The following is a 27,277-nucleotide window of genomic DNA, read 5'->3' on the forward strand; positions in this document are numbered from 1 at the left end:
TGTGGCAAGGATTAGCTTGATGCTGTTAAATATCTGAATTATACAAGTAACTCTCTCCCTAAACTGTTTGCTTGCTCATAAAATGACCTTCATCTATAAAACACCTTCAAGTGAAGAACTGATTACAAAAAAAAAACTAACTGATCACACCGGCTTAGAAACTACTATTTATAAATTGGATTATAAATCAACTTCTTGAAAATTTGAATACCAGCCTTCCCAAACTGTATCAACTCTGGGACATCAACAAGGGTTATTTGGGCACCTGGGAACTATACTCTAAAATGGCAGGTTTATCAAGGCTGTGTAACTCTGAGAACTCTTGGCTTATTAGTTTTTCTACTACTTACATTCCTTCACCTTGACACAGCCTTCTTTCAACCAACAGGATTCATTACTCATAAAGACAACATCAAAGAGTAAGACTAGATAGGGGGCACCTGGGTGGCTCAGTGGGTTAAAGCCTCTGCCCTCAGCTCAGGTCATGATCCCAGGGTCCTGGGATCAAGCCCTGCACTGGGCTCTCTGCTTGGCAGGGAGCCTGCCTCCCCCTCTCTCTCTGCCTGCCTCTCTGCCTACTTGTGATTTCTGTCAAATAAATAAATAAAATCTTTAAAAAAAAAAAAAAAGTAAGACTAGATAAATTTAGTGGGAAATTATATTGCTCAGTGAGAAAATCATATGACAAGTTCTTAAATAATTCCACCTAGGAATACTGCATAAGATACTGTCTTTTAATATGACAATACAATCACTTCAAAGACACACAAAAAAGGGGAGAATGTTTTTATTTTCACACTTTTTAAAGTCTTGACATAGAAGAGGTAAAAACAAACCACAAGTGAAAATTTTAACTAAATAGGCAGACAGAACAGGAGCCACTATATAAAGTTCAGGACTTTATCCATACCTTCAGAATTGGGAAGTCTAATCTTAAAAAAAAAAAAAAAATGCTCCATTTGGCACTTACTCAATTTCCTTATGTAGTGGTATATCTAAAGTTTACGAATTAGCTTTTAGTTCTGGCACACTTAATAAGTCTGATCTTGCTTATAGAAATAGGATCTTAAAACCTCATTCTCAAGACACTTTAAAACTCAAGTAAATGCTTTTCATTCAAGGATGTGGAAGGCATTCCTTTTTCAAGCCTGATTCATGGTTTTATAAAGCATAAAGATCATTTTTATCATTTCATCATCTATATGCTGGGTCCTAATATTCTTTTTGATGGTGATATATTCAATGACAGAAACTTTATATAAAGAAAATTCCTTAATTTGTAAACCAAAATTTCAAAAGTAAAAATGCTTTAAGTGATAGGAAGACATTCTTATGACACAAGCAAGCTACTGCTCTAAGCCACTGGCATGAGCAAAAATCACAAAAGAACAAATTGTTTTTTAACCTTTAAATAGTCCATGTTTATTACAAATCCACAAATACTTTAAATATATTTTCTTCTGCAATAAAAATTAAAATAACCCCAAATTAAAAGCTTCTGAAGATGTTAATATTATGAATAGATTAACTTTCCCCCAATGTCCGGTAATAAACTGAACCCTACATAAAAATGACCTAAAGTGGATCAAAGTGCATAACAAGTTCATATTAATGATTCTTCATATGCTCTTTTACTAAAGCAATCAAAGCAAAATGAATGTAAAAACTTGTTTTATACTTGAAGATTAAGGTAACCTCCAAGACATCACAACTTTTGAGATTTTAAATCCAGCGCTACAGTATGCAAAAATACTAGTCTCCTAAAAAAGGCAAACTTAAAAAAATTCCACACATAAAATGGCCTGAATATCATTAATAATTACATTCTCCATAATCTTTTATCCAAAACTTCGAAGCTATCTCTTTCAGTGTTTTGAATGAGCAATCAAAATAGTCCTGTTGTATTCAAATTTTAAAACTAAATTTCTCCTTTCTTAATACGGAAGCATAGACTGAATAGACAATAAGAGTTATTTCGTCCAACATCCTGAGCGTAGAGATATGAAAATCATCTACAGCACAATCTCATTGTGTCATCATCGATTCACCTTCTTCACCAGTAGCATCTTGGGAAATGTGGAGGTCTTCAAGCATCTCAGCCAGACTAATTCGAGGGGCTCCTTCATCATCTGTGTCACTTTCCACAGGAATGGTTGAATCTAAAAAAAAAAAAAAGCAAGGATTTCAAATCAATACAAATCTGGAAATATGCAAAATGCCTGCCCCCATCATTATGACTACTATTTAACCACATTATATCTGCAGTTCTTGTATCATATCTAGAGCAGGTATTTATAGTCACTAAATGAACTACATAAATATATGAATAAATATCCATTAGTATAGGAATCAGGAACCTGAGGGATCACGGTAGGATACAAATGATATCAAATGTGGTAAAACGATATTTTAGTAATTCTTACTGTTCTGCCAGTATTTTTATTTTTTATAAATGTTTAGTAAGTTTTAAAAACAAAAGAAGTCATTTATGGAATGAAAGTTTAAGATACCGAAATACTTACACTGGGGTAATATATCTACACAAAAGCAAAAGATACAGTTTAAATCAAACACCCCTAAAACACTAACCTCTATAAATGTTTACATTTTTTCTAATTGCCTCATCTTCTTCAAGATCTTCAAGGAAATCTTGGTATTGCCTACAGAAGGATAAAGGATAAAGAAATATTTAAGTATTTCATGTGCTATGGTGAGTGCTGTGAAGTGTGTAAGCCTGATGATTCACAGACCTATACCCCTGAGACCAAAAAAAAAAGGAAATATTTAAATATTTCATCTTTACCAATGAGTATGATGTTTTTCTTCATTTTCAGCACTATAAGATAAATGTGTTCCAAGTATTAAAATCTTTAAAAATAATATCTGAAGTCAAATATGGATGTTAATTAAATATTCTGGTAAGTTAAAAAAATATTTTCTTTCAAAGTTATATGATTAAAAAAATACACACTTGCATATAGGGTGATATTGAATATGAAACAGTTAAGAAAACGTCCTCCTACTTTACCATCCCACCACAAAGTCTTATGACCAAGTTAAAAAAATACATACACTTTTAAGACTACAGATGAAATAAAATATGTACTTACAACATACAATTAATTTAACATTATATATTTATAAATACTTATTTTAAATTACTTTATGAGATTGTACTTTGGAAATACTATTTTCCCACTCACATTTCATGATACAATTTTATTTAAACTCTTCATTTTTTTAGATATCAGTGTCTTCACCAGCATTAAGGCCACTTTTGAATCACCCAATATACTTTTCTAGAAGACAACATCTTCATTTCTCCTTAAGTTGTTTGAAAAACAGCATATTTGATATTAATGGACTATTTTCTTTTTATCCCAAGTCACAGCTATTCACTTGCTATTTGTGATACCCACAGGTACTTATTTTAGTTTTTCAAATGCATTGTTCACAGTAACACTGCAACTCTCAGGCCAAAACCCAGGAAATAGTAATTAAATGTTAAATATCATTATACCCTCTTACACTGTTTCAAGTAACACAGTAAGAATACAAAACTAATATTGAATGCAACATTCATGAGATGATTACATATAAAAACTCTACAGACGTATTATAAGGATTTCCTTTGAGACAATACAGAAGATTTAAAGAAAAGTAGGACCTTTCATCATCTGTATCCATGTTTTCTCTATCTCTTGCAAGTTCTTTCAGTTTCCAGTTTCTGCGACGCTGACGTTTGGTACGGTCATAATTCTTCTTGATTAATACCTAAAAGTAACAGAAATATTTGCAAAGTTACAAAAAAATGGGAACAAAGTAAAGGGGCCTCAAAATCCAATAAAGTTAAAAACTGAAAGATTGTGAGAAAGCCAGAAAAGTCACCAGACTGATGACAGTAGGGATCAAGAAGCAGTGTCAAGAGAAGTTTCAATATTTTTTCCATATACTTAGTATTTTATGAAAATGCATTCTGCCATTAGTTCCGTAACTATTAAAATTTAATAACTGAAAATTTCCAGTGATTGAGAATTGCTGTTTTTTTACACCAAAAACTTCACATTTCTAGTGCCTTTTTTTTTAATAAAGATTCTATTTATTTATTTGAGAGAGCAAGAGAAAGAATGTGAGTGAGCAAGCTCAAGTGGGGGGAGGGGCAGAGGGCGAGGGAGAAGCAGACTCCCCACTCACTGCAGAGCCCGAATGAGGCAGAGTCTATGATAGTTAACACCACTTGCTGCACCTGTATTAACTCCTCTTTGGAAATAAGAACCCGTATAAATAGGGGCACCTGGCTGGCTTAGTCGGTAGAACATGCGACTCTTCATCTCGGGGTTGTGAGTTCAAGCCCCACTTTGGGTGCAGAGATTACTTAATAAAAATCTTTAAAGAAAGAAGAGGAGGAAGAAGAACAACAACAACAACCTGGGACTCCTGAGGCTCCTAGGGCTCAATCCCAGGACTGCAAAGGACCTGGGACTTCCCAGGACTCAACCATGGCCTGAGCCAAAGGCAGCCGCTTAACAGACTAAGCCACCAATGCACCCCTCTGGTGTCCTTCTTTATACCAAAGTTCAGTTCTCAGCTACCATTCACATGATCATCCTGAAATACTACCACAGGCAGACATTCCCCCTTTTATTACTACCAATAAGCAGTTATAGAACTACATATGTCTTTTACAAAAATATGTCCTAGGACAGTTTAAAAAATTGTGTAATAAATAATTTTATACAATACAAAATCTTGTATGACCATCTTGATCTCCTCTTATGACTGCTAAGACTTTATCTAAACTATGCTTCTATTTCCTAACTTACTAATTAATTAATAAAAGCACAACTGGGTGGTGAGAAGAGGAGTCCTTCTTATACCATGACTTCATTTTTGCCCACATCTAAAGAAATCAGTGAAGATTAAGCAAGCAAGAATTACAGACTTTCACAAGGTTCACTCTTGCTTATGATTCTAATAAACTCATGTTAGAATTTAACAGGCTTTTTTCAGAAGAAACATTCTTTCTCCAAAACTCAACACTGTAAAGATTATTTTCAACTGCAATTATAGTCAAACCTGAAAAATCTGAATAATGGTTTTAATTCTAAATGCTTTAACTGAACAATATATGAAATAAGCTGAGCCTAGGAGAATGAACCTAAATTAAGTCCTAATGGTCATCATTTTTAGCTGCAAATTTATTTTTGCTCTACAGATGGTATCAAGCATTTTGACAGAGAATGGAAATTCAATTATAAGAGCAACAAAAAACTCAATAAATCTTGGATCTTCCCCACAAAGACACATGATGCTATATGAAGGCTTCTGCCTTTAAACCTTAACTGCAATTTCAAAAGAATCTCTAAATTGATTTGTTATTTTCATAAATGTGAACTCGCACATCTTACCCATAAGAGTTATTAAATCAGTCCTCTTTAACACAGGAAAAAATCTAAAGCCTTACCACATCTGGGACTCTATCTGAGTTCATTTTGTTGACATGCTCATCATTTAAGTTACAGTTGGCCAAATCAAACCTGAAATAAAAATAATTAAACACTTAATGACAAAAACATTTATTCTTTCCACATTACTTTTTATTTAATGTATGTTCACCTGAAAGCACATCTAATTATCTTTTCCCACATTAAAAGTTTTGCAGTTTACTATACAATGAACATGCCTCCACATGTCCTGGTGAAGATAACAACATACTTTTACCTCCAAACTTCACATATTATCCATCACTGTCCATCTTATCATATATTTGTAGAGGAATCAAAACAGGCATATCAGTATAACACTAGAATTCAGTTAGACGGTTCCATTTAATTAAAACAAACAAACAAAAAAACCTTCCTCTCTAGTTTAAAAAAAAAAAAAAATCCCCAAGAGCAAAAGTAATGCTTAAAGCATGCTGATAAGCTCTGTATTAAAACAGACTGTCTTGTGCCTATAAAGGAGCTTTACACTATGGCTTCCATATTTTAAAAGTGAAATATTTGACCAACAGCATATGCATAATAAAAAAAAGACTATCCACTCCCCAAAAAAGCTATAAATATGATCTAACCATACAACTTCAGGGTTCAATTACTCAAAATCTTGGATTAAATAATTCTTTACAATGATGGCCAAATAGAGTGACTAGGGTTTTTGCCCAATCTAGTTTAATTTAGCTATCAATAAAGTGAACTGTAAAGTTCCTAAGAACTCTTAAATTCTTATTAGAATACACATTTTTAGTAGTATTTTTAGATCGCTTGCTGGCTCCCAAAGAAAATCTGCAATGCTAACTGCCAGTTTAAAATACTGTAAAATAATACAAACCCCAATACCAGGTCTCCAGGATTTAGAAGATGTCCCAAATGAGTGCGACAAAAATACTGTTTATCTGTATTCATTTCAGAAGTTTTCTGTACCCAGACTTCCCCGAGGGTATGCTTGACAGGAAAGAAAATGCACTCTTCAATAACCCAAGCATGACTCAAAATGCACCTCACAGAAACTATATACAATGTTGATTTTGGTTTTCGAATTTTCATTTTAAAGACAGCAACTGTTTTATTTTTTCAGATCTCTGAAATACTGTCAAAATTAATTACTGTATTTAGTACGAAAAAAGACTCAATAAGGAATACATAAATATCTTTATTAAGATTTAAGACAACATTAATATCATCTAAATACCGACATATATAGAATTTTCAAAACTAATGTTTTCACAGGGTAACAGGCAATACAGACTGAGCAAAAAGAATAACTGAAAAATCTTAACTCCAGAAAACATTTAACAACCCCTTGTTTTACACATAACATTAAAAAAACCCAAGGTTCAGACAAAGCAATCTAGCAACCCAGTGGCACTACTACCACTACTAGAGAAATTGGATGTCTGCTATTTGAAGTATATTCCTTTTTGTGCTTAATATCTGTTGCAGAAACAACATCCCAAGTTTGAGTATTTTTTTTTTAAAGTAGGCTCCACGCACAGCATGGAGGGCTTGAACACAGGGCTTGAACTCATGACCCTGAGATCAAAACCTGAGCTGAGATCAAGAGTTAGACACTTAACCAACTGAGCCACCCAGGTGCTCCCCAAGTTTGAAATTTTAAATCAGAAAACCATTAAAGTACCTTTCCAACACAGGATTTTACAAGCAACTGTAACTTCAGGCTGAATTAAATATAGCACTTGCCAATACTTTTTACTAACAAAAAGAGATGTAAGTAAAATGGGATCAAGAGCAAAATACTAAGAGTTAGAGACTAGGGTATTATGGAATCTCAAAGAGATGAAAGAAGAGATAAAGGGAGAAACTGAAATATACGATAGTTCCCAGGTTTAGAAAAGAACTGGGGGAAAAAAAAAGTGAATTACCAGTTTCTTCAAAACTAAACATATCTCACCAAATGATACCACAAACATGCTCCTTGATACATACTTATCCAAAAGAGTTGAGAGCTTATCTCTCTACAAAACCTGAAAACACAAGGTGGTTTATAGCAAGTTTATTCATTATCAAATACGATTATCAGATATGCATGTAGATTCATCAATTTTAACAAATGTACCACTCTGATGGGCAGGTATTGATAAAGGGGTTGGCTGTGGCATGTGTGGAGGCAGATGGTATATAGGAAATCTCTTACCTCCTCTTAATTTTGCTATTAAATGAAAACTGCTCTAAAAAAGTACAAGTTGTTAAAAAAAAATTCTTTTTTTTTTAAAGGCACAGGAGCTCCCACTGGCTCAATTAAAGACAATCTGAATGTCCCAAAGGAAAAAAAGGAAGACAAGCAAGCTAATAACAAAGGGGAAAAAAAATCGTAACATTACAATGAAGGGATCTGACTATCAGTGGAACAGCCAAACATTACTATCACTTGGCATATAAAAAGCAGAGAGACACTCCTGAAATGTTCTGGCCAAACATAACCTACGTATAATTAAGTCTTTTAGATCCACTTTTCATTTAAAAGAAATACAAGAAATTAAGAAAGATTTAAAAAAGCATCATGAGAAAACAGTAAGAGATCCATAAGATTAATGGATTAATGCCCTAACTGCCTTAGAAAGTTGGTATAATCAAGGGAAGAAAAAAAAAAAAAAAGGAATGAAGGGGGCCATTATTACTTACAAAATTTAAGAGGTATAACATCCACATTCAATATGGGCACCTGTGTAGCTTAGTCCTTAAATGTCTGCCTTTGGCCAAGGTCATGATCCCAGGGTCCTGGGATCCAGCCCTACATCACATTGGGGCTCCCTATTCAGCAGGAAGCTTGCTCATCCCTCTCCAACCCCCCCGCTTGTGTTCCCTCTCTCTCAGTGCCTCTCTCGTCAAATAAATAAAATCTTTTTAAAAATGTGTGTGTGTGTGTGTGTGTGTATGGTCCCCAACCAGATACTAGTTTGAATAAACCATAAAAGGCATTTGGGGACAAATGAGGAAATCTGAACGATAATACTTGGATTCTGTAGAAAAATGTTCTTATGTTTTAGAAATGCATACTGAAGTATTCAATAATTAGTGCTAATATAACATATACTTAAATTCAAAATGTCTGAAAATTTTTAAAGTCAAAAAAGGTTTGCTTGTCATTTGGTCTTCCTATATAAAAGTAAAGCTAAGAAATGCTTTTTTACAATAAACTTTTTTAAAACATTTCTAACATTAAAGAGAAAAATGAATTTACCAGATAGTATTAAGTCTAATAAATGACCACGTGTTAAGTAACATACAAACATGGAATGCATTTGTAACCTAATGAAGTACTAGCTTTACGTGGAACCACATTTTGGAATTATTCACAAACTAAAAAACCTAAAAACACAAAAGAGGGACCAAAACAGTTAATTCGGGGGGGAACAAAGATGGGCGGGATGGAACTTACCTTTTTTGATATCATTCCAGCACCTGCACTGCGTTTTAGATCTCGGACTATGCTGCATTCCATCACAATAAACTCCTCTAGCTGTTTGGGATGGCATAAACTATTGAAAGGGTGACTCCAGAAAGTGCTTCCATCAATATCTGCAACTAATTAGAAACACAGAACATGAATAAATGAAGTATTTCAAAAGCCATCAAATGTATTAATTAGAAAAAAGTTGATATATATGAACTGAGAAGCATGAGGGCAAGAGACCACAGTGGCAATTCTCTAGAATCATCATTTATTCCTATAAATCAGCCCCAAATTTCTCACAGCAAAAGAAAACTTTCGGGTGTCAATAATATAAGTAGTTACTATCATCAGAACCCCACAGAGCTAAGGGTCTTCAAAGTAAGATCAGGGTGCTTGGGAGGCTCAGTCAGTTAAGTGCCCAACTCTTGATCTCAACTTAGGTCTTGATCTCAGGGTAGTGAGTTCAAGTCCTACGTTTGGATTCGGAAAAAAGCCTACTTCAAAAAAATAACAAAAAGTAAATGAGATCAGATCCACTCAGTTATATAGTTGTTTCATGTGCTGGCACTTAAGAAACATTATCAGTCATCTCAGCTACTTAACAGGAAATAAAGTTCTACCTGACAGATACGCATCCCGAAACTGCAAAAAGACCTCTAACTTATGAATTCTGATTGACAAGGATACTAAATGACTTCCTTAAAAAAAAAAGTTTGATTTTTTACAACAGAAAAATTACAGGAAGTATATGAAAAAGATCAAGAAGCAGGAGGTGCATCAAAATGAAATCTTCTTTAAAAAAGTTTTATAAAGGGAATGTTAAAAATTATGTGTAATAATGATAAAACTAGTTAAAATTCATATTTAAACTAAATGTTTTACTGCATTATAAGTGAAATGTTCCGAACTTTACTAAACTTGTCAATGAACTTAAATAATTATTCACAAAAATTAAATGAGGTAAATAAGTCAATTCCAGTAAAAATAAGTGGACTAAAACTAGTACATTTTTTAAAAGTTCAGACTTGTTTCTTCAAATAAAAAATACAGGTGTTACTCATCAAAAGCTTTAAAAATGCCAGTGTTTTGTAAGAATTAAACAGCAGTAAAAAATCTTAACTAGTTTTTCATAACAATATTACCAAGAACATTTGATAAAATTAGCAATATAAATTATTACAGCTTGCTGGACAAAACTGTCAAGGTGAATATTTCCTAAAACTTACCCTGCAGGGTATTTGGATCTATGAGATGGATGGCACTGGTTACTCGAATACACACACAAATCTGGTTCATATTTCCCAGGCTTTGTGCCAGTTTTGGAGGCAGACAAACAACATTATCCTAGGCATAAGAACTAACAATTAGAGTGAAGCAAGTCCTAAATAACTGTCTCCAATAAACGCTCATCAATATAAACCTGACCCAAGTGTATGTCCCCAAACCAAAACATTACTGTAAATTCTATTAACAAAGGGCCTAAGGAAAAACAATCAAATCTTAAAGAAACAGAAAATAAGCTATTCCTTCTAAAGATGGGAATATCTGTCTTAATAAAAATGCTTTAAAGTATTTTTCCAGATCTTATTCAAAGTATTAAGTTTATTTCAATTTTACTGAAGTGTGAATGCTTACTGCTCTATAGTAATACAGCGTACATTCTAAACAAAGTATTATAAACATCAGGAGAGTGATTTTCTAAATCCACCTGTGACTTCTTATAATTTCCACAAAAAATAAATTTCAGAGAAGCAACATGTTTCTCTTTTATGGCTACATGCATCAATACATAATCAAAAATTTAATGGCCAAAAAGCACATGTGTCCACGTGTACACTGTTTTTAAACTGCATTAAAATATGAAAAAAATCTGAGTTGTATTTTAAGCTGTGTGTATTCACAATCACAGGCTCCTCCACTGCAGGGGCATCCTGTGCATCTCTTAAGAATACCTAGTCCAGCACTGTGTTTTTCATTTCTAAGTCTCAATGGATTAATGAAAATACTCTTACATTTTGCATTTATTCTGTTACTTACCTGAATCACTCAAAGCACTTAACCTATAGCCTAAAGTTGGCATCACACCTAGATTCACATTTCCCAGGCTTTGTACCAGGAAAATGTTTACTGTTTTAAACCAGGGGTCAGCAAAATACGACCCTCAAGTTAAATCTGGCCCAATACCATTTCTGTAAATAGTGAAATACCATTTCACTATTCATTTACCTATTATCTATGGCTACTTATGTAAATAAACAGCAGAGCTGCCCACAATTTGTAAAATAGACTATATGGCCTGAAAGCAAAAACATGGCCCTTTCCAGAAAAATTTTGCTGACATTGCTTTTTTTTTTTTTTTTTAAGTAGGCTCCATGCCCAATGTGGGGTTTGAACTCATGACCCTGAGATCAAGAGTCACATGTTCTCCTAATAAGCCAGCCAGGTGTCCCTGCTGACCGCTTTAAGCTATCATTTCATCCTGTTACTATACACTGCACCATGAATTTGTACAGTTATTTTTAAAGCTTTAGAGTCACAGACCTAGGCACACATTTTGGCTTCATTTTGTAGTTATGTAACTTTGGGCAAGTCATCTAAACGCCCCACGCTTCAATTTCACCATGTTCAAAATGATGAAATGCTTTACCCCGGTATAACAAGATGAAAAAGTGAAATATATTCAAGTACTTAGATACAAATTTATATGGAATGCTCATAATAAATTATGGTACTTATCATTATTAGTAGATATTGACATGTAAGTTCCTGTATGGTAGAGACCTCTAAATAATAATCCTTAATATACTGCCTTCTATACAGTAGATCCTCAGTAACTATTGCATTTTAATTCATTTATATTTTTGAAGCAGGATTTTACCTTAATACAATGAAATGAAATGATAATCTACAATTTGTTAGATCATTTTAAATCACAAAAATGATTCTACAATTTCATTTCCACACTACTGAAATTTATTTTAATGTCATTTCCTATATTCAAACTTTTCATATGTCCACCAGAATCACAAATTTTAAAGAATATGAACATTAAAAAACTGCAACCAGGCCCTGAGTTAGTCTACCACAGTAAAAGGTATGCCAATTTATAATTTTAAGCATGATTATTTTTTAACATCTTTTTAATATGGCTGAGTATGTCAGAAAGGAATCATTTAAGAGGGAAGTTATTCTAAATTTTTAACCAATCCCAGAAGGAAATCAGGAGCTAATAATTACATATAAGCCAATTAATTACTTGTACTCTTTTATAGACATGGATTAATTAAATGAAAAAAAAGTACCTTGCATATTGGAACAATTTCCACAGAAAAAGTGCTTTTGTAATTGTATGTGTTACTATGGATATCCTGAGAGATCAATCTCTGTGAGGCTTTGTTTCTGCCAAGAAAAAAAGTTTATAGTAATAAAAAGACAAAGGTTCCTTATTATAGTCTAGGGAGTATCAATTTTTATAACATCAAATGATCACTCCCCAAGGTCGGAAACAGCTTTCTGATGCCTGCTTTGAAAAAGCCGAATTTCAACCACTTACATTTCAAAGCCTTCACCAATCCAACTGCACCCTACCTCTTTTCAATTTTATTTATTTATTTATTGGCTCAGACCAATGTAGTCTATATATAGCATCCATTAAAAGCCACAATAATGTCCACCAAAAGTCTTCGTTCACACTAATCTCACCTTTCACTATAAAGTCTACCTTCGAAAATTTCCCATTTTAAGAGATCTCCTCTCTTCCATGAAGTCTCTCCCCAAAGCCCTCTACCCCCATCTTTTATCTTACTCAAATACATTCAGTCAAAGGTTTAGCACTATAGTATTTATCACAGGGTGATGTCTAGCTCACCAAAGAGATTCTTACATACTCTTTGGTTATAATTCCCTAAGAGTGGCTAATCTAACAGAAGCTTACTAATTACATAATTATTCCCACTACAATTCAAAATTTTTTTAACATAAGAGATGCCTAAGCCTGAAGAACAGATATGATCTACATTCATTCCCAGCTCCTTGGACTTAATCACATTTAGGTTCAAAACATACCTACAAGGAACTGTACACTGAAGAAATTCTACCATTTTCTGAGCATGCTGTTTTGAGGAATAGTAGAAATCCAGACCATCTTTAAAAAGAAAAAGAAAAGCCTCATGAAAATAATTCTTCAAAATAAGGTTTTCCTCTACTAATGACTATATCACAAAATTAAAAGTGTAGTAAACAAATTATTAGAAAACAAAAAATTTATCAATTAAGACAACAAAAACAAATCAGACATAATAACAAAAGAAAACAAGATTCACAATTTTAATTTCAGACAAAATAAAACTCAAGGTCAAAGGAGGAAAGAAACGGGGCGCATGGGTGGTTCAGTCACATCCGACTCTTCATCTCAGCTCAGGTCTAGATAGAACTTGGGGCTGTGGGTTCAAGCCCCACACTGGGCTTCACAATGGGCATGGAGCCTACTTAAAGAAAGTGGAGGAAGGGAGAAAAAACTACACAGAAGTGTATTTTACATAACAATCTCCCAAGATAAAAGGAATGCATCTAATAACATAGCACTGAGATGCAGAAAACAAAACTATTAAAAAAAAAGAATTAATAAATGTTAACACATGCACAATCACTGTGGGAGGTTACTATGAGACTATCAAAAACAAAATGACCAAGACGGTATTACACTAAGCAAAATAAGTTAATCAGAGAAAGACAATTATCGTATGATTTCACTCATATATGGAATTTAAGAAACAAAACAGAGGCTCATGGGGAAGGGAGGGGAAAATAAAATACGTTGAAATCAGAGAGGAAGACAAACCATAAGAGACTTTTACCTACAGGAAACAAACTGAGGGCTGCTAGAGGGGTGGGAGGTAACGGATGGGGTACCTGGGTGATGGGCATTAAAGAGAGCACTTGATGTAATGAGCACTGGGTGTTATATGCAACTGATGAATCACTGAACTCTACCACTGAAACTAATGATAATGATATATGTTAATTCACTGAATTTAAATAAAAAACAAAACAAAAATAAAATAACCAAACTGACTAAAAATAGGAAGGATACACAGAATTTGAGTAACTTGTTGATTTAACTGAGATTATAGAACATGGTCCCAAGAATATATATTATTTTTAAAAATCCATAGAACATTTATAAAATAATTAAATAAAAAGTTTTTTTTAATTTTAATAAATTCTAAACAGTATGAATTACTAGACAGTATTATCTGATCATAATGCAGTAACATTAGAAATCAGCAACAAATGGATAATTAAAAACATACCTACCTACCCGCTGGGAAATGCTTATAGAAATACTCTTCCAAACAATTCAGCTAACTAGGAAACTAAATAACTCAGAATAGCCAAAACAATTCCCAAGATGAACAAAGTTGTTAGGAAATTATACTTCCCAATTTCAAAACCTGGTAACTTTAGTCAAGAGAGCATGGTACTAGCGTAAGATAGATATACGGACCTATGGAACAAACGAGAATCCAGAAGTAAACTCTGACATTTACAGTCAACAGATCTTTGACAGAGCATCCAAGAATTCACTCAGGTAAGAATAGACTTTTCACTGGGAAAACAGGATAGCCACATAGAAAAAGATGAATTTAGACACTCATCTCACATCATGCAAAAAAAAAAAAAAAAAAAAAAAAAAACCCACAAAAAGGGTTAGATCTAAATTTAAGAGCTATAACTATAAAACATGTGAAGAAACACAGGAGAAAATCTTTGTGACACTGATTAACAGGAGTTCTTAGACATAACAACGAAAGCATAATGGATGAAAGAAAAAACTTTACACACTGGACTTCAAAATTTTAAACTTCTGCAATTCAAATGACATCACACTTCCTGACCTCAAAATACAAAGCTACCATAATCAAAACAGCTTGGTAATGACAAAAACACAGTCCTAAAAAACAATGGAACAGATCAGAGAACCCAGAAACCAATCCACACATCTAGGGTCAACTGATCTCCAAGTACTAAAAATACACTCTTGGACAGTCTCTTCAACAAATGGTATTGGGAAAACTGGATATCCACATGCAAAAGAATGAAACTGGACCTTTGTTTTACACCATTCACAGGAATCAACTCAAAATGGATTAGAGTCCAATATAAGACCTGAAACTATAAAAGCTCTAGAAGAAAACAGGGGGAAAAGCTTCACGGCACTGGTCTTGGAAACGATTTCATGAATATGACACTAAAAGCACAGGCAACAAAAGAAAACAATGGGACTACATCAAACTCAAAAGTTTCTGCACAGCAAAAGTAACATCAACACAGTGAAAAGGAAGCCTACGAAAAGGAAAAAAATTATCTGTGAACCATATGTATCTGATAAGGAGTTAATCTCCAAAATATATTAGGAACTCCTACAACTCAACAAGAAAAAAACTAATAACCTGATTAGTTAAAATTTTAAATTTTAAAAATGGGCAGAAGAACTATATAGACATCTCTCCAAATAAGACATATAAATGACCAGTAAGTATATGAAAAATGTTCAAGGTCAAAACTATCAGGCAAATGCAAATCAAAAACTACAATGAGGTATGACTTCATACTCATTAGGATGGCCATTATTTAAGCAACAACAACACAAAACAAGTACTGATGAGGATACAGGTAAACTGGTTCTTGTACACCAGTGGAAATGTGAAATAGCGCAGCCACTATGAAAAACAGCATGGAGGTTCTTCAAAAAAATTAAAAAACAGAACTACCATACGTTCCATTAATCCCACTTCTAAGTATTTATCCAGAAGAACTGAAATCAGAATCTCAGAGATATTAGCACTCTCATGTATACTGCAGCACTGCACACAGTAGCCAAGATGATAGACATTTGGGTTGTTTCCACAAAAGAGGAATAGATAAAATGTGGTATATAACTACCACAGGATTTTATTCAGCTTTAAAAAGGGAGGAAATTGGGCGCCTGGGTGGCTCAGTGGGTTAAGCCACTGCCTTCGGCTCAGGTCATGATCTCAGGGTCCTGGGATCGAGTCCCACATCAGGCTCTCTGCTCAGCAGGGAGCCTGCTTCCTCCTCTCTTTGTCTGCCTGCCTCTCTGGCTACTTGTGATCTCTCTCTGTCAAATAAATAAATAAAATCTTAAAAAAAATAAAAAAATAAAAAATAAAATAAAAAGGGAGGAAATTCTGCATTATGCAACATGAGTGACCTTTGAGGATCTTATACTGAGTGAAATAAGCCAGTCACAGAAAGACCAATACTACATGACTCCACTTATACGAGATACCTAAAATACTCAAATTCACAGACTCAAAGAGTGGAATGATGGCTGAGAGAAGGGGGAAAGAGGGAATTACCAATTAATGAGCATAACATTTCAGTTAAGCAAAATGAATAGGCTCTATTGAGCTGCTGTACATTGTACTTAGAGTCAACAATAATATATTATACACTTAAAATTTTGTTAAGAAGGAAGATCTCATGTTAAGTGTTCACATCACAAAAAAAAAAAAAACCACAACATTAAGACAAAGAAAACACAGGCTACGAGCTACAAGAAAATACCTGCAAATCATATACATAATAAGGAACTAGTATCCAGGAAATATTTTTTTTTTAAACTCTTAAAATTTATTAAGACAAACAATCCAATTAAAAAATGGGCAAAAGATCTGAAAAGTTATGTCACCAAAAAAGATACAGGAATGGCTAATAACCTTATGAAAAGTTGATCAACATTAGTCATTAGGAAATGCAAATTAAAACCACAAAATGAGATACCACTTCATCAGCCTCTAGAATGACTATGAACAAAAAGAGACAATAATGTTGGTGAGGACACAGAAACTGGAACCCTCAAACACTGCTGATGGGAACGTAAAATTATACACCCACTGTAGAAACAGTCTGCCAGTTTCTTAAAAATAAATATAAAAAAATATGATAAACATAAATTTATCATGATTCAGCAAGTCTACACCTAGATATATACCCAAAATAATAAAACAACTGAGACACTTGTTGAAATAAAATATGCAATGTATAGTGGAAAAAGGTAGCTATAAATACCAGCTACAAAACCAACATGTACTCGTGAAAATTTACAAACTTCAGTGTATTTAAATGTCTAATTCTTGATTTTGGCTCAGGTCATGATCTCAGTGTTGTGAGACTGAGCCCCTTGTCGAGCTCCACATTGGGCATGGGAGTCTCAAGATTCTCCCTCTGCTCCCTCTCCCCCAAAGAGTACATATTATACTATATTGTGTTAAAGGACTACCTCTGGGATCACAAACTGATAAAAGTGTTGTAGACGTTTTTTATTCACATATGTGTGAACTTTTACTATTTTTACTATTACTATGATTTTAAAAAACAAGGTTACAAATAAACCACAAACAAAAAATTCATTAAATCAAACAAAGAACGAGTCAGGGCAAGGGGGTGGGGGAGGACAGATTAACTCCTCTTGATGAAAAAAGGGCTGATGAACTTGGCAGTATTTTTGGTTTTGAAAATGACTGCAAAAGTATGTCCCAAGATGTATCCAAGTCTTTTGCTACAAAAAAAATTCTTTGAGTATATTTCTGCCATGATGATGAAAAAGAATAGTGGTTTGCTTTCTTAAGCTAGAATATTTGGATCTACTTCTCCCCGAAAGAGTTACTCAAAGGAGAGTTATGCAGAACAAAGATGTCTTTTTCCCTGGTGGCTAACCACAAGTTGCCAGGCACTATGTTAAATAGGCAGCAAAGTAGCTTACCCAAAGTAAGTATTCACTGAATTGTGTTTCACCAATTTAGGGGCACCTGGGTGGCTCAGTCAGTTGGGCATCTGCCTTTGCCTCAGGTCATGATCTCAGGGTCCTGGGATGGAGTGCCATAGGATTCCCTGTTCAGAGGGGAATCTGCTTCTCCTTCTCCCTCTGCTCCTCCCTGTCCCCCTCCCCCACCCAGCTCATACTCATCTCTCTGTCTCTCTATCCCTCTAATAAGTTAGTAATTTTTTAAAAAAATAAATAAAGTAAATTGTGTTTCTCAGATCTAGACTATTAACCTTATGTCTACTGGTAAAACATTTAGGTCAGATACAAAGCTTAAAAGATTTTCTCCAGGTGACAGCACTACATACATCTCCCCTTATTTAAGGACCCAAGAGCACACTTCTGTACTTTCCCAAGACATACAAGATATGAGTAACAGATCAGTTAGTAACAATGGAACCTCGAGCTTTAAAATGAGGAGTATGATATAAGAATTTGGTCATTCCTTCAAGAACAGCTATCTCTAAGTCTATAGAGACTAGGAAAACAAATGAATATAGATGTTCACCAGTAGCAAGCACCATTTAAAAATATTAACCTTTAAGAGTATGCTTAAGAATATTTATGTTTTCTACTATAAATCAGAGAAATATTCTAGACAGAACATACTCTAAGGAACCATTATGAAATCATGCAAAAAATTTTGAATTCCACCTTTAAGAAATCTAACTATATCACTTGTATATCAAATCTAAAAATATTACAAAAGAACTTACAGATCTCAAAACTAATTTTCTTCCAATCAGTAACTGATCTTTGCATACAACAAGTTTTCAATGAATTTTCCATCAGAGCACTTTACATTATATTAATGCAGTTACTGGTTTACTCATCTGGTAGCTACTTAGTATAAATTTAAATTAAAACATCAAAAAATCAAGAATTCAGTTCTTCATTACACTAGACACATTTCAAGTATTCCACTGCCATATACGGTTAGTGACTATCATATTGGACAGTGCAAATAAAGAACCAAGATTTTTTTCTTCCTAAGAGAAGAAACTGTTCCTTTGTACAGTACTATTCTAGATATTATCAATAAAGATAAGACCTATGTTAGTTGAAATAACTCTGACATCAATTGAAATGCTTTTAAATTTTAACTCACCGTGAATCTCTTTGATACGAAGTGTATTCTGATGCATTCCATATTTCAAAATCAACTGTTCCAGATAGTAGAAAGTTTTTTTGTGCAAAGTCTAAATACGAATGCATTATTAGATTAATAGTGAAATGTAAAAAAAAAAAAAAAAAGGCATCTATATATCTAGCACACTGATTTTTAAAACAAAAATGATCTTTAAAGATTATCTAAAACATGATAGTGACCTATTTTTAAAAGTGATTGTTCCAGAAACCTAGCCTATCCCTGGTGCCTAAAGGATTTGAAAAGAAGGGAAAGGAGGAGGTTTTACTAAGTGCTCCTAACTGACAAAGATGAAATACAAGATGCAGGATTCAATCATCATCTTTCTCTCAGTACCTTTTGCCGCACTTGAACCACAGCCTTCCAGAAATCCTTAGCTTCTACTCTGTGGCAATCTCCACACATCTGAGGCTGAACAACATAATCTACCACAAACACTTGCTGAAGGATAGCACCATTCATCACCTGATGGGAGTGGGGGAAAAAAAAAAACAAATCAAACTCCTCCTTGCCTTTTTGCTTAATAACAAGTATTTTTTCCTAAAAGAAAATAATGTTTAGTAACTTTAATATTTAAAGTTAATATTTAACATAAGTCTTTTTTCACAAATGCTTTGAGGCCATCCACAATAAATCAATTAAACATCATAAAAATAATCCTATTTTGAGAAAAAAACAAGTTAATTTGTAGGATTAAATTAACATTTCACATTTATCTTTAAAGTGGTTTAAAAAGTCTTTGAAGAATTTAAATATCTATATACATGTGTATGTATTAAAAAAAAAGACAAAATCTAAGAAACACTGTCTTAGCTCGTGCTTTTATCTCAATCTTTTTCCTAATAAAAATAACCTTAGCCACTAATCAAGAGCAAGGGCTGCTCTTACTAATGACCTGATCATCTGGCAGATGACCCCTGTCCCCCAAAACCCAGAAAGCTTAAAATTAAGAGTATAATCTTCTCCTTTTAAGCTATTCAAACATAACTTGCCAATATATCCCCTCATTTTTACTACCTACACTTCAGAAATGCTGAGAAAACTGTATTCAGCTCACCTCTTTCTGAATAGTCAGTTTAACTTTAAGTCTCTTAGAATGGGGCTCAGTCCAAACAAAACCTGCATCTACAAGTCGGACCTTCAAAAGGACACAAATAAAAAGAAACGTAAGTTTCTACCTGAGAAAAAAGATAAAAGAACAACTCATTAACAAACAGATTTCCTAAGATGTTTAAAGAATCTGTGATTAGCATCACTACTCAACATCACCAGTAAAAAAAAAAAAAAAAAAAAAAAAATCATCAGAGGTATGGCAACAAAAAGCAGTAAAAGGACCATCTAAGGACTACATTAATGCAACTGGTATAATTCAAGCAAAAATTAAAGTATTTGCACAGAAAAAATCCTTTTCCCTAAATAATGTTTTTTAAAATGGAAATTATACTTTTTAGAAGAAAGCAAAGATCTGATGACTCATCATCTACTAGAAATTTCATTATCAAAGTTTCTACTTGGATTATTCTAACTATATTAAGTACACAGCTTTAAAAAAAAAATGCATTAGGGGGCATCTCATGCTGAATCCACAGTGTAACTCACTGCTTTATCAGCAGAGGCCAAAAAACTCTGCTACATGTGAGGAACTCACTGTAGCTCAATATGGCTAAAATAGGTGTTTTGAGGAAGAGGGAAGAGGAACAAAATGGAGGTTGTTTCAATAATTTAGGCAGGAATTGTAGGTGATCCGAACTGAGAGGTATTGGAAATAAAAGAAGCAGAAAGACCCAAGAGTTATTTAGGAAATGAGATCTACAGGACTGAATGACATCTGGGTATGTGAAGGAGGAAAAAAAAGATTCTAGAATGCGGCTCAAGTATCCAGTTTGGGTATCTAGGTAATAACTACTTTTCTGAAATAAATAAAGGACAGATTTGATGGAGAGAAGATACTGCATTTGGTTTCAGACACCTGAATTTAAGAGGATCTATCTATGATATACCTATACAAAGCTGTTCAGTGGATATTAAGATACACATTTGGTTTAGAGTTCTATGGAGAAACCAGAAATGTAAATAACAGATTTCCTTCCTTAGATCCAAACTGTCCACTTCTCACCACCTTCACTACTGATCCAAATATCACCATTACTCATGATTTCTACAATCACTTCCTAAAGGTCCCTCACTCCTACTTCCCTCATATGTATTCTAAACACAGCAGCAAGGGATCCTGATAAATGATAAATCATTCATCTTACTACTCTACCCCATACCCATTACACTCAGAGCAAAAACCTAACCTTCTGTGACTTTCCATGACTGCTGTTTTCATCCCCCACTAGTGTTCCCCTTCCCACTTTATGCTAACTATATAGCTATGCTCCTGCCTCTAGCCAAACACATTTTCTACCCATAATTCTCTTCTGCAGACTTCTGCACAGCTCCCTCCCATACTGCCTTTAATGTTTACTCAAATATCACCTTATTAGTGAGGCCTTACCCAAACAGTCTGTTTCACTTATTTAGTTTGAGTATAGTTGACATAAAATGCTAACCACTCCATTTTAAAATGCAACTCTTCCCCTATGCAGTTTTTATCCCCTTCCTGGTTTTTCCTTCCACAGAATTTAGACCCTTTTAACAAATGAATTAATACACCTACTCCACACCCTCCCCTCCAACTAGAATAAAAGTTACCTAAGACAGACATTTTTGTCTCTGCCATTCACTGCTATATCCCCAACACCAAAAGCACACTGACAGGGCTGACACTTAATCAATGCTGCCGAATGAACTAATGAGTTATTAGGACTTATCAGACATTTGACAAAAGCATGAAAGCCAGAACTACGAAAATGAGACAAAATTACAGAAAAAATTGAGTCCAGAGACAAATTAGGGAACAGAAGGAAATTTTTTACAAACCTACTATCATAACCTTCAGAAAAATTCAACGGAATACAATGCTGTTGGAAGCAATGTAAACTGGTATAGCCACTGTGGAAAATAGTATAGAGGTTCCTCAAAAAGTTAGAAATAGAAATACCATATGATCCAGAATCTATAAAGAACTTAGCAAACTCAACACCCAAAGAACAAATAATCCAATCAAGAAATGGGCAGAGGACATGAACAGACATTTCTGCAAAGAAGACATCCAGATGGCCAACAGACACATGAAAAAGTGCTCCATATCACTCGGCATCAGGGAAATACAAATCAAAACCACAATGAGATATCACCTCACACCAGCCAGAATGGCTAAAATCAACAAGTCAGGAAATGACAGATGCTGGCGAGGATGCGGAGAAAGGGGAACCCTCCTACACTGTTGGTGGGAATGCAAGCTGGTGCAGCCACTCTGGAAAACAGCATGGAGGTTCCTCAAAATGTTGAAAATAGAACTGCCCTATGACCCAGCAATTGCACTATTGGGTATTTACCCTAAAGATACAAACGTAGTGATCCAAAGGGGCACGTGCACCCGAATGTTTATAGCAGCAATGTCCACAATAGCCAAACTATGGAAAGAACCTAGATGTCCATCAACAGATGAATGGATCAAGAAGATGTGGTATATATACACAATGGAATACTATGCAGCCATCAAAAGAAATGAAATCTTGCCATTTGCGACAACATGGATGGAACTAGAGTGTATCATGCTTAGCGAAATAAGTCAAGCAGAGAAAGACAACTATCATATGATCTCCCTGATATGAGGAAGTGGTGATACAACATGGGGGCTTAAGTGGGTAGGAGAAGAATAAATGAAACAAGATGGAATTGGGAGGGAGACAAACCATAAGTGACTCTTAATCTCACAAAACAAACTGAGGGTTGCTGGGGGGAGGGGGTTTGGGAGAAGGGGGTGGGATTATGGACATTGGGGAGGGTATGTGCTTTGGTGAGTGATGTGAAGTGTGTAAACCTGGTGATTCACAGACCTGTACCCCTGGGGATAAAAATATATGTTTATAAAAAATAAAAAATTAAAAAAAAAAAAAGAAAAGAAATACCATATGATCCAAAAATACCATTACTAGATATTTACCCACAGAAAACAAAAAAACTAACTTGAAAAGATATATGCACCTGTATGTTCACTGCAGCATGATTCATCATAACCAAGATATGGAAGCAACCTAAACGTTAATTGATAGATGCATGGATAAATAAGATATGGTATATAAAGAAAATGAAATATTATATAGCCATAAAAAGATGAGAGCTTGCCATTTGCAACAACACAGGTGGACATAGAGGATATTAAGCTAAGTGAAGTAAGTCAGATTGAGAAATACCGTATGATACCAGTCATACATGGAATCTAAAAATCAAATGAATAAACAATAGACAGATTAAGAACTATAAATACAGAGAACAAACTGATGACTGCCAGAGGGAAGGGGGCTGTGGGGATAAGCAAAAGGGGTAAAGGGAATAGGAAATACAGCTTCCAGTTATGAAATGAAAAAGTCACAGGGATAAAAGGTACAACACAGGTTAATATAGTCAATGATAATGTAATAGCATTGCATGGTAAAAGATGGTAGCTATACTTGTACATACAGCAAAACCTATAAAGATGTGAAATCACTATGCTGTATGCCTGAAACTAATATTCTGTCAACTATATCCAAAAAATTTAAAAAAAAATTAAAAAGAAAAAGATTTTTTAAAAAAAGAACAGAATGCATCAAAAACATTAAGACTATGGTAAAAACTCTGGAACATAAAAATATCACTGCTGGAACCAAAACAAAATCAATACAGAGACCAGAATATAAAGTAAAGCACCAAGAACACAGAAAAAAAGACAAAAAGATTAAAAACAAACAATATAAGGGGGAAAAGATAAAGTTTTAAGCCAGTAGGGACAACACAGACTAACAGAAATTCCAGGGAGGAAAAAAAAAAGAAATGGAGGAAAAAATCCCAAAGAACTATTACATGAAATTTTCAGAGCTTAAAAGAGAATCTGGACTTTCAAACCAAGAGTCCATTTGAGTTAAAAACATAGCTGGTATAAGTAGAAGTCATAAAGTTTAACACAGACAACTGAAACTATTATGCAGAAAGATAAACTGGGCTTAAGGTCTGGTTTTTTTGGAGACATTAATGCACTGATTTTAAGTAATAGGCACAAATATTTTCTTTCTAGAGCAACACGGAAAATAAAAAGAAACTAAATACCATAGCCTTAATACTATAGCCTTCTAAATTATGTTTAGCAATGGTTTTATGTATTTTTTCAGAAAAAAATTTATTGCACATAGAGGTTCTCAATAAATAATGAAAAAAAATGATTCTACATTAAATCTTTTAAAGCAAAATGATTTTCTTTCCATAAAAATACATGTAACTTTAAAACATAGAAACAAAAACACATACCTATAAAAACCGATTTTAACAGACTGACCTACCTTACTCAGAGGGGCTTTGATTTTTTTCAAACACAATGCAAGAAGTTCCCTGGATTCTAATGCACACTGTATCCAAGTTCCAGGTGGCTGGAAATACCTGAGGGGGAAAGAAAATACTGAAACCCAGCATCTCTCAGGAAAAACAAAAAATTTCAACGTGACTCTGCAGATGTAACACTGATTATTAATCAAACATAGTAATTCCCAAGACTGGTTTGAAGCATTTCAAATATATTTAATAGTTTCAGAAAACTTTCAATTAGATCAGTAGCTTCAGTTTAAAAAGTGAAATCCCAAGTATATTTGAAAAAGCTTATTTGATATTAAAGAGGTCATATTACTTCAAACACCAGTAAAGAATTCCAGGGAGGTATGACAAGATGCCTAAGAGTTTCTTGAAGCTATACCTTGAAAAACAGGTAAGAAGTTACCTGAAAATAGCTTTAAAATGGTTATAATAAACCAAATGGTTGAGAACTGACTTCTCACACACAGAAAAGGTAAATTAGTACCTCATACTATGTATCAACAGTAGTTCAGACTATTCATCTATTTAAAGTCCTTTCTCAAATTTTACATTGCAAAACATGTTTTTAAATCTTACATAAAACCTAATTAAATTAAAATTTCAATCCCTGGGCATATGCCTTAAGATTTTTTTAGTCCAGCCTGCTCAAGATTTAGGACAGTACTGGGGTGCCTGAGTGGCTTAGTCAGTTAAGCGCTGTCTTCAGGTCAGGTCATGATCCCAGGACCATGCCCCACATGGGGCTCCCTGCTCAGCAGGAAGCTTGCTTCTCCCTCTCCTACCGCCGCTCCCCCTGCTTGAGCTTTCTCTCTCCCTGTCAAATAAATAAAATCTTTACTTTTTTAAAAATTTATTTATTTGACAAGAGAAAGAGGGAGTGAGCACAAGGGGCCAGGCAGAGGAAGAACAGACGCCCTACGAGCAGGGAGCCAGACACAGGGTGCAATCCCAAAATTCTGGAATTATGTCCCGAGCCAAAGGCAGCTGCTTAACCAACTGAGCCACCCAGGTGCCCTAAATAAAATCTTTTTATAAATAAATAAATAAGACTTAGGACAGTGCACATAGTAAGTGCTCAATAAATGTTAAATACATAACACTTCTAAATATGTTATAGGAGTACTTGTTTTCACTATGTTTGTTAAGTGAATGTTCTGATTTTCACTTTTATTTACTTAAGATTTTATTTTTAAGTAATCTCTACACCCAATGTGGGGCTTGAACCTATAACCCCAAGATACAGTCACAAGCCTCTACCTACTGAACCAGCTAGGCTCCTGATTTTCACTCGTAAAGGTTCATTCAAAAACCTTATAGAGGTTCCTTTATTATAAGCATGCTTTTAGAGTTAGAAAGGGCTTCATCTATCTAATAAAGCCCTTTCATTCTGATGAGATTAAGTTTTAGAGAAGTTAACTGGCAGAGTTTCAAAAAGCTAGTCTGTGAGAAATCCAAGACAAACTAGGTCTCCAGATTATTTGTCCAGTGCTTTTTTCACTCTACCATGCTTTTAAGAATAGCAAATATCTGTAACTGATTAAGTCTTATACTTGCCAAACTTGCAAACTGTAATCTCCCTGAAACAGTACAGGAAAGTTTCATGTGTTTGTATATATGTACATTTTATTTTATTTTTTATTTATTTGTTTTTTTAAGATTTTATTTATTTGACAGGCAGAGATCACAAGTAGGCAGAGAGGCAGGCAGAGAGAGAGGAGGAAGCCGGCTCTCGGCTGAGCAGAGAGCCAGATACGGGACTTGATTCCAGGACCCCGGGATCATGACCTGAGCCAAAGGCAGAGGCTTTAACCCACTGAGCCACCCAGGCGCCCCTATATGTACATTTTAAATATTTTTCTGGAAAGAGTGTTCAAATTCCCAAAGGGTTTCATGAACCACTCCCCACCCGAAAAAGTTAAGAACCACTAGAGTCCTAACCCACTTAGGAAATTACAGGCAATTAACTTTATGTGGGCAGTATCATTAGGGAGTTTTGTTACCAACAGCTAACTACAATCACTTTGTTACAATGGCATTTTAATAGATTTTTTTAATAAAAATTTTTATTTATTTATTTGAGAGAAGAGAGCATGCGCATGCACGTACAAGAGCATGAGCTGGGGGGCGGGGGTACAGGGGGCTAGGGAGAAGCAGGCTTCCTCACGAGCAGGTAGCCCAATGCAGGAACTTAATCCCAGGACCTAGGAATCATGACCTAAGCAGAAGGCAGATGCTTAACAGACTGACCCACCCAGGTGCTCTGGCATTTTAATAGATTTTTAAAACACCTTGCTAACTGACTTTAAACACTCAAACTTAAGAGGCTTTTTATCATACATAGCTTCTGGTGAAAAAAAAAAATCCTCGTGATAATAACAATATTATATCCTTAGTAACTAAATCTGCTTTCACTTACCCTTACAAACACAGACTTCTATTAACTGTATAAACCAAACCTATTAAACCCTTATAAGAAAAAGCAAATTCAAACAGCTTTACATTAACTTTACCAGATTAAAAGGGCAAACTAGAAAAGTAAACTACAAAATTGCAAAACCTAAAATCTTTGGCGACACCAACATAAATAACAATTTTATCTCAATTACATATGCTTTATTCTACGTACCTTGGATGTCATCTCAGCATATCCCAGTGGCTTTCCCACATATAAATCTCAACTTTAAGTAGAATAAAATAGTGCAGCACTGTACCTTTGACATTGCTTGCAGAAAGATACAGAAACCTGTTTCGGAATGCCTTGGCTGATGTCAACTTTACTTCGTAAACAGGCCACGCAAATATTGGCAGGATTTGGACTAATCGGGACACCACATTCACAGCATAAGCTTCAATAAAGCATAAATTTTTCAAGTTAAGTTTCATAAATGCACTGGTTATCAAAGAGACAACAAAAG

The 27,277-nt window shown here is 34.3% G+C and overlaps 1 protein-coding gene across 1 annotated transcript in view; it reads right to left on the reverse strand.

Annotated features, from left to right (window-relative positions):
- Positions 1–772: 772 nt before the first annotated feature.
- NMD3 (NMD3 ribosome export adaptor) overlaps positions 773–27,277 on the reverse strand; it is a 28,112-nt gene continuing 1,607 nt past the window's right edge. Inside the window, exons 3-16 of the mRNA XM_032342232.1 lie at positions 27,074–27,208; positions 24,335–24,431; positions 19,966–20,046; positions 19,245–19,373; positions 18,870–18,960; positions 12,979–13,057; positions 12,216–12,312; positions 10,140–10,257; positions 8,899–9,044; positions 6,331–6,443; positions 5,465–5,537; positions 3,668–3,774; positions 2,590–2,660; positions 773–2,159 (exon numbers count right to left, since the gene is read on the reverse strand). Of these exons, the coding sequence (XP_032198123.1) occupies positions 2,026–2,159; positions 2,590–2,660; positions 3,668–3,774; positions 5,465–5,537; positions 6,331–6,443; positions 8,899–9,044; positions 10,140–10,257; positions 12,216–12,312; positions 12,979–13,057; positions 18,870–18,960; positions 19,245–19,373; positions 19,966–20,046; positions 24,335–24,431; positions 27,074–27,208 (1,471 nt within the window). The 3' untranslated portion in view covers positions 773–2,025. The remainder of the gene's footprint in view (positions 2,160–2,589; positions 2,661–3,667; positions 3,775–5,464; positions 5,538–6,330; positions 6,444–8,898; positions 9,045–10,139; positions 10,258–12,215; positions 12,313–12,978; positions 13,058–18,869; positions 18,961–19,244; positions 19,374–19,965; positions 20,047–24,334; positions 24,432–27,073; positions 27,209–27,277) is intronic.

This window comes from Mustela erminea, chromosome 1 (assembly GCF_009829155.1).
Source record: "Mustela erminea isolate mMusErm1 chromosome 1, mMusErm1.Pri, whole genome shotgun sequence".
Classification (NCBI taxonomy): Eukaryota; Metazoa; Chordata; class Mammalia; order Carnivora; family Mustelidae; genus Mustela; species Mustela erminea.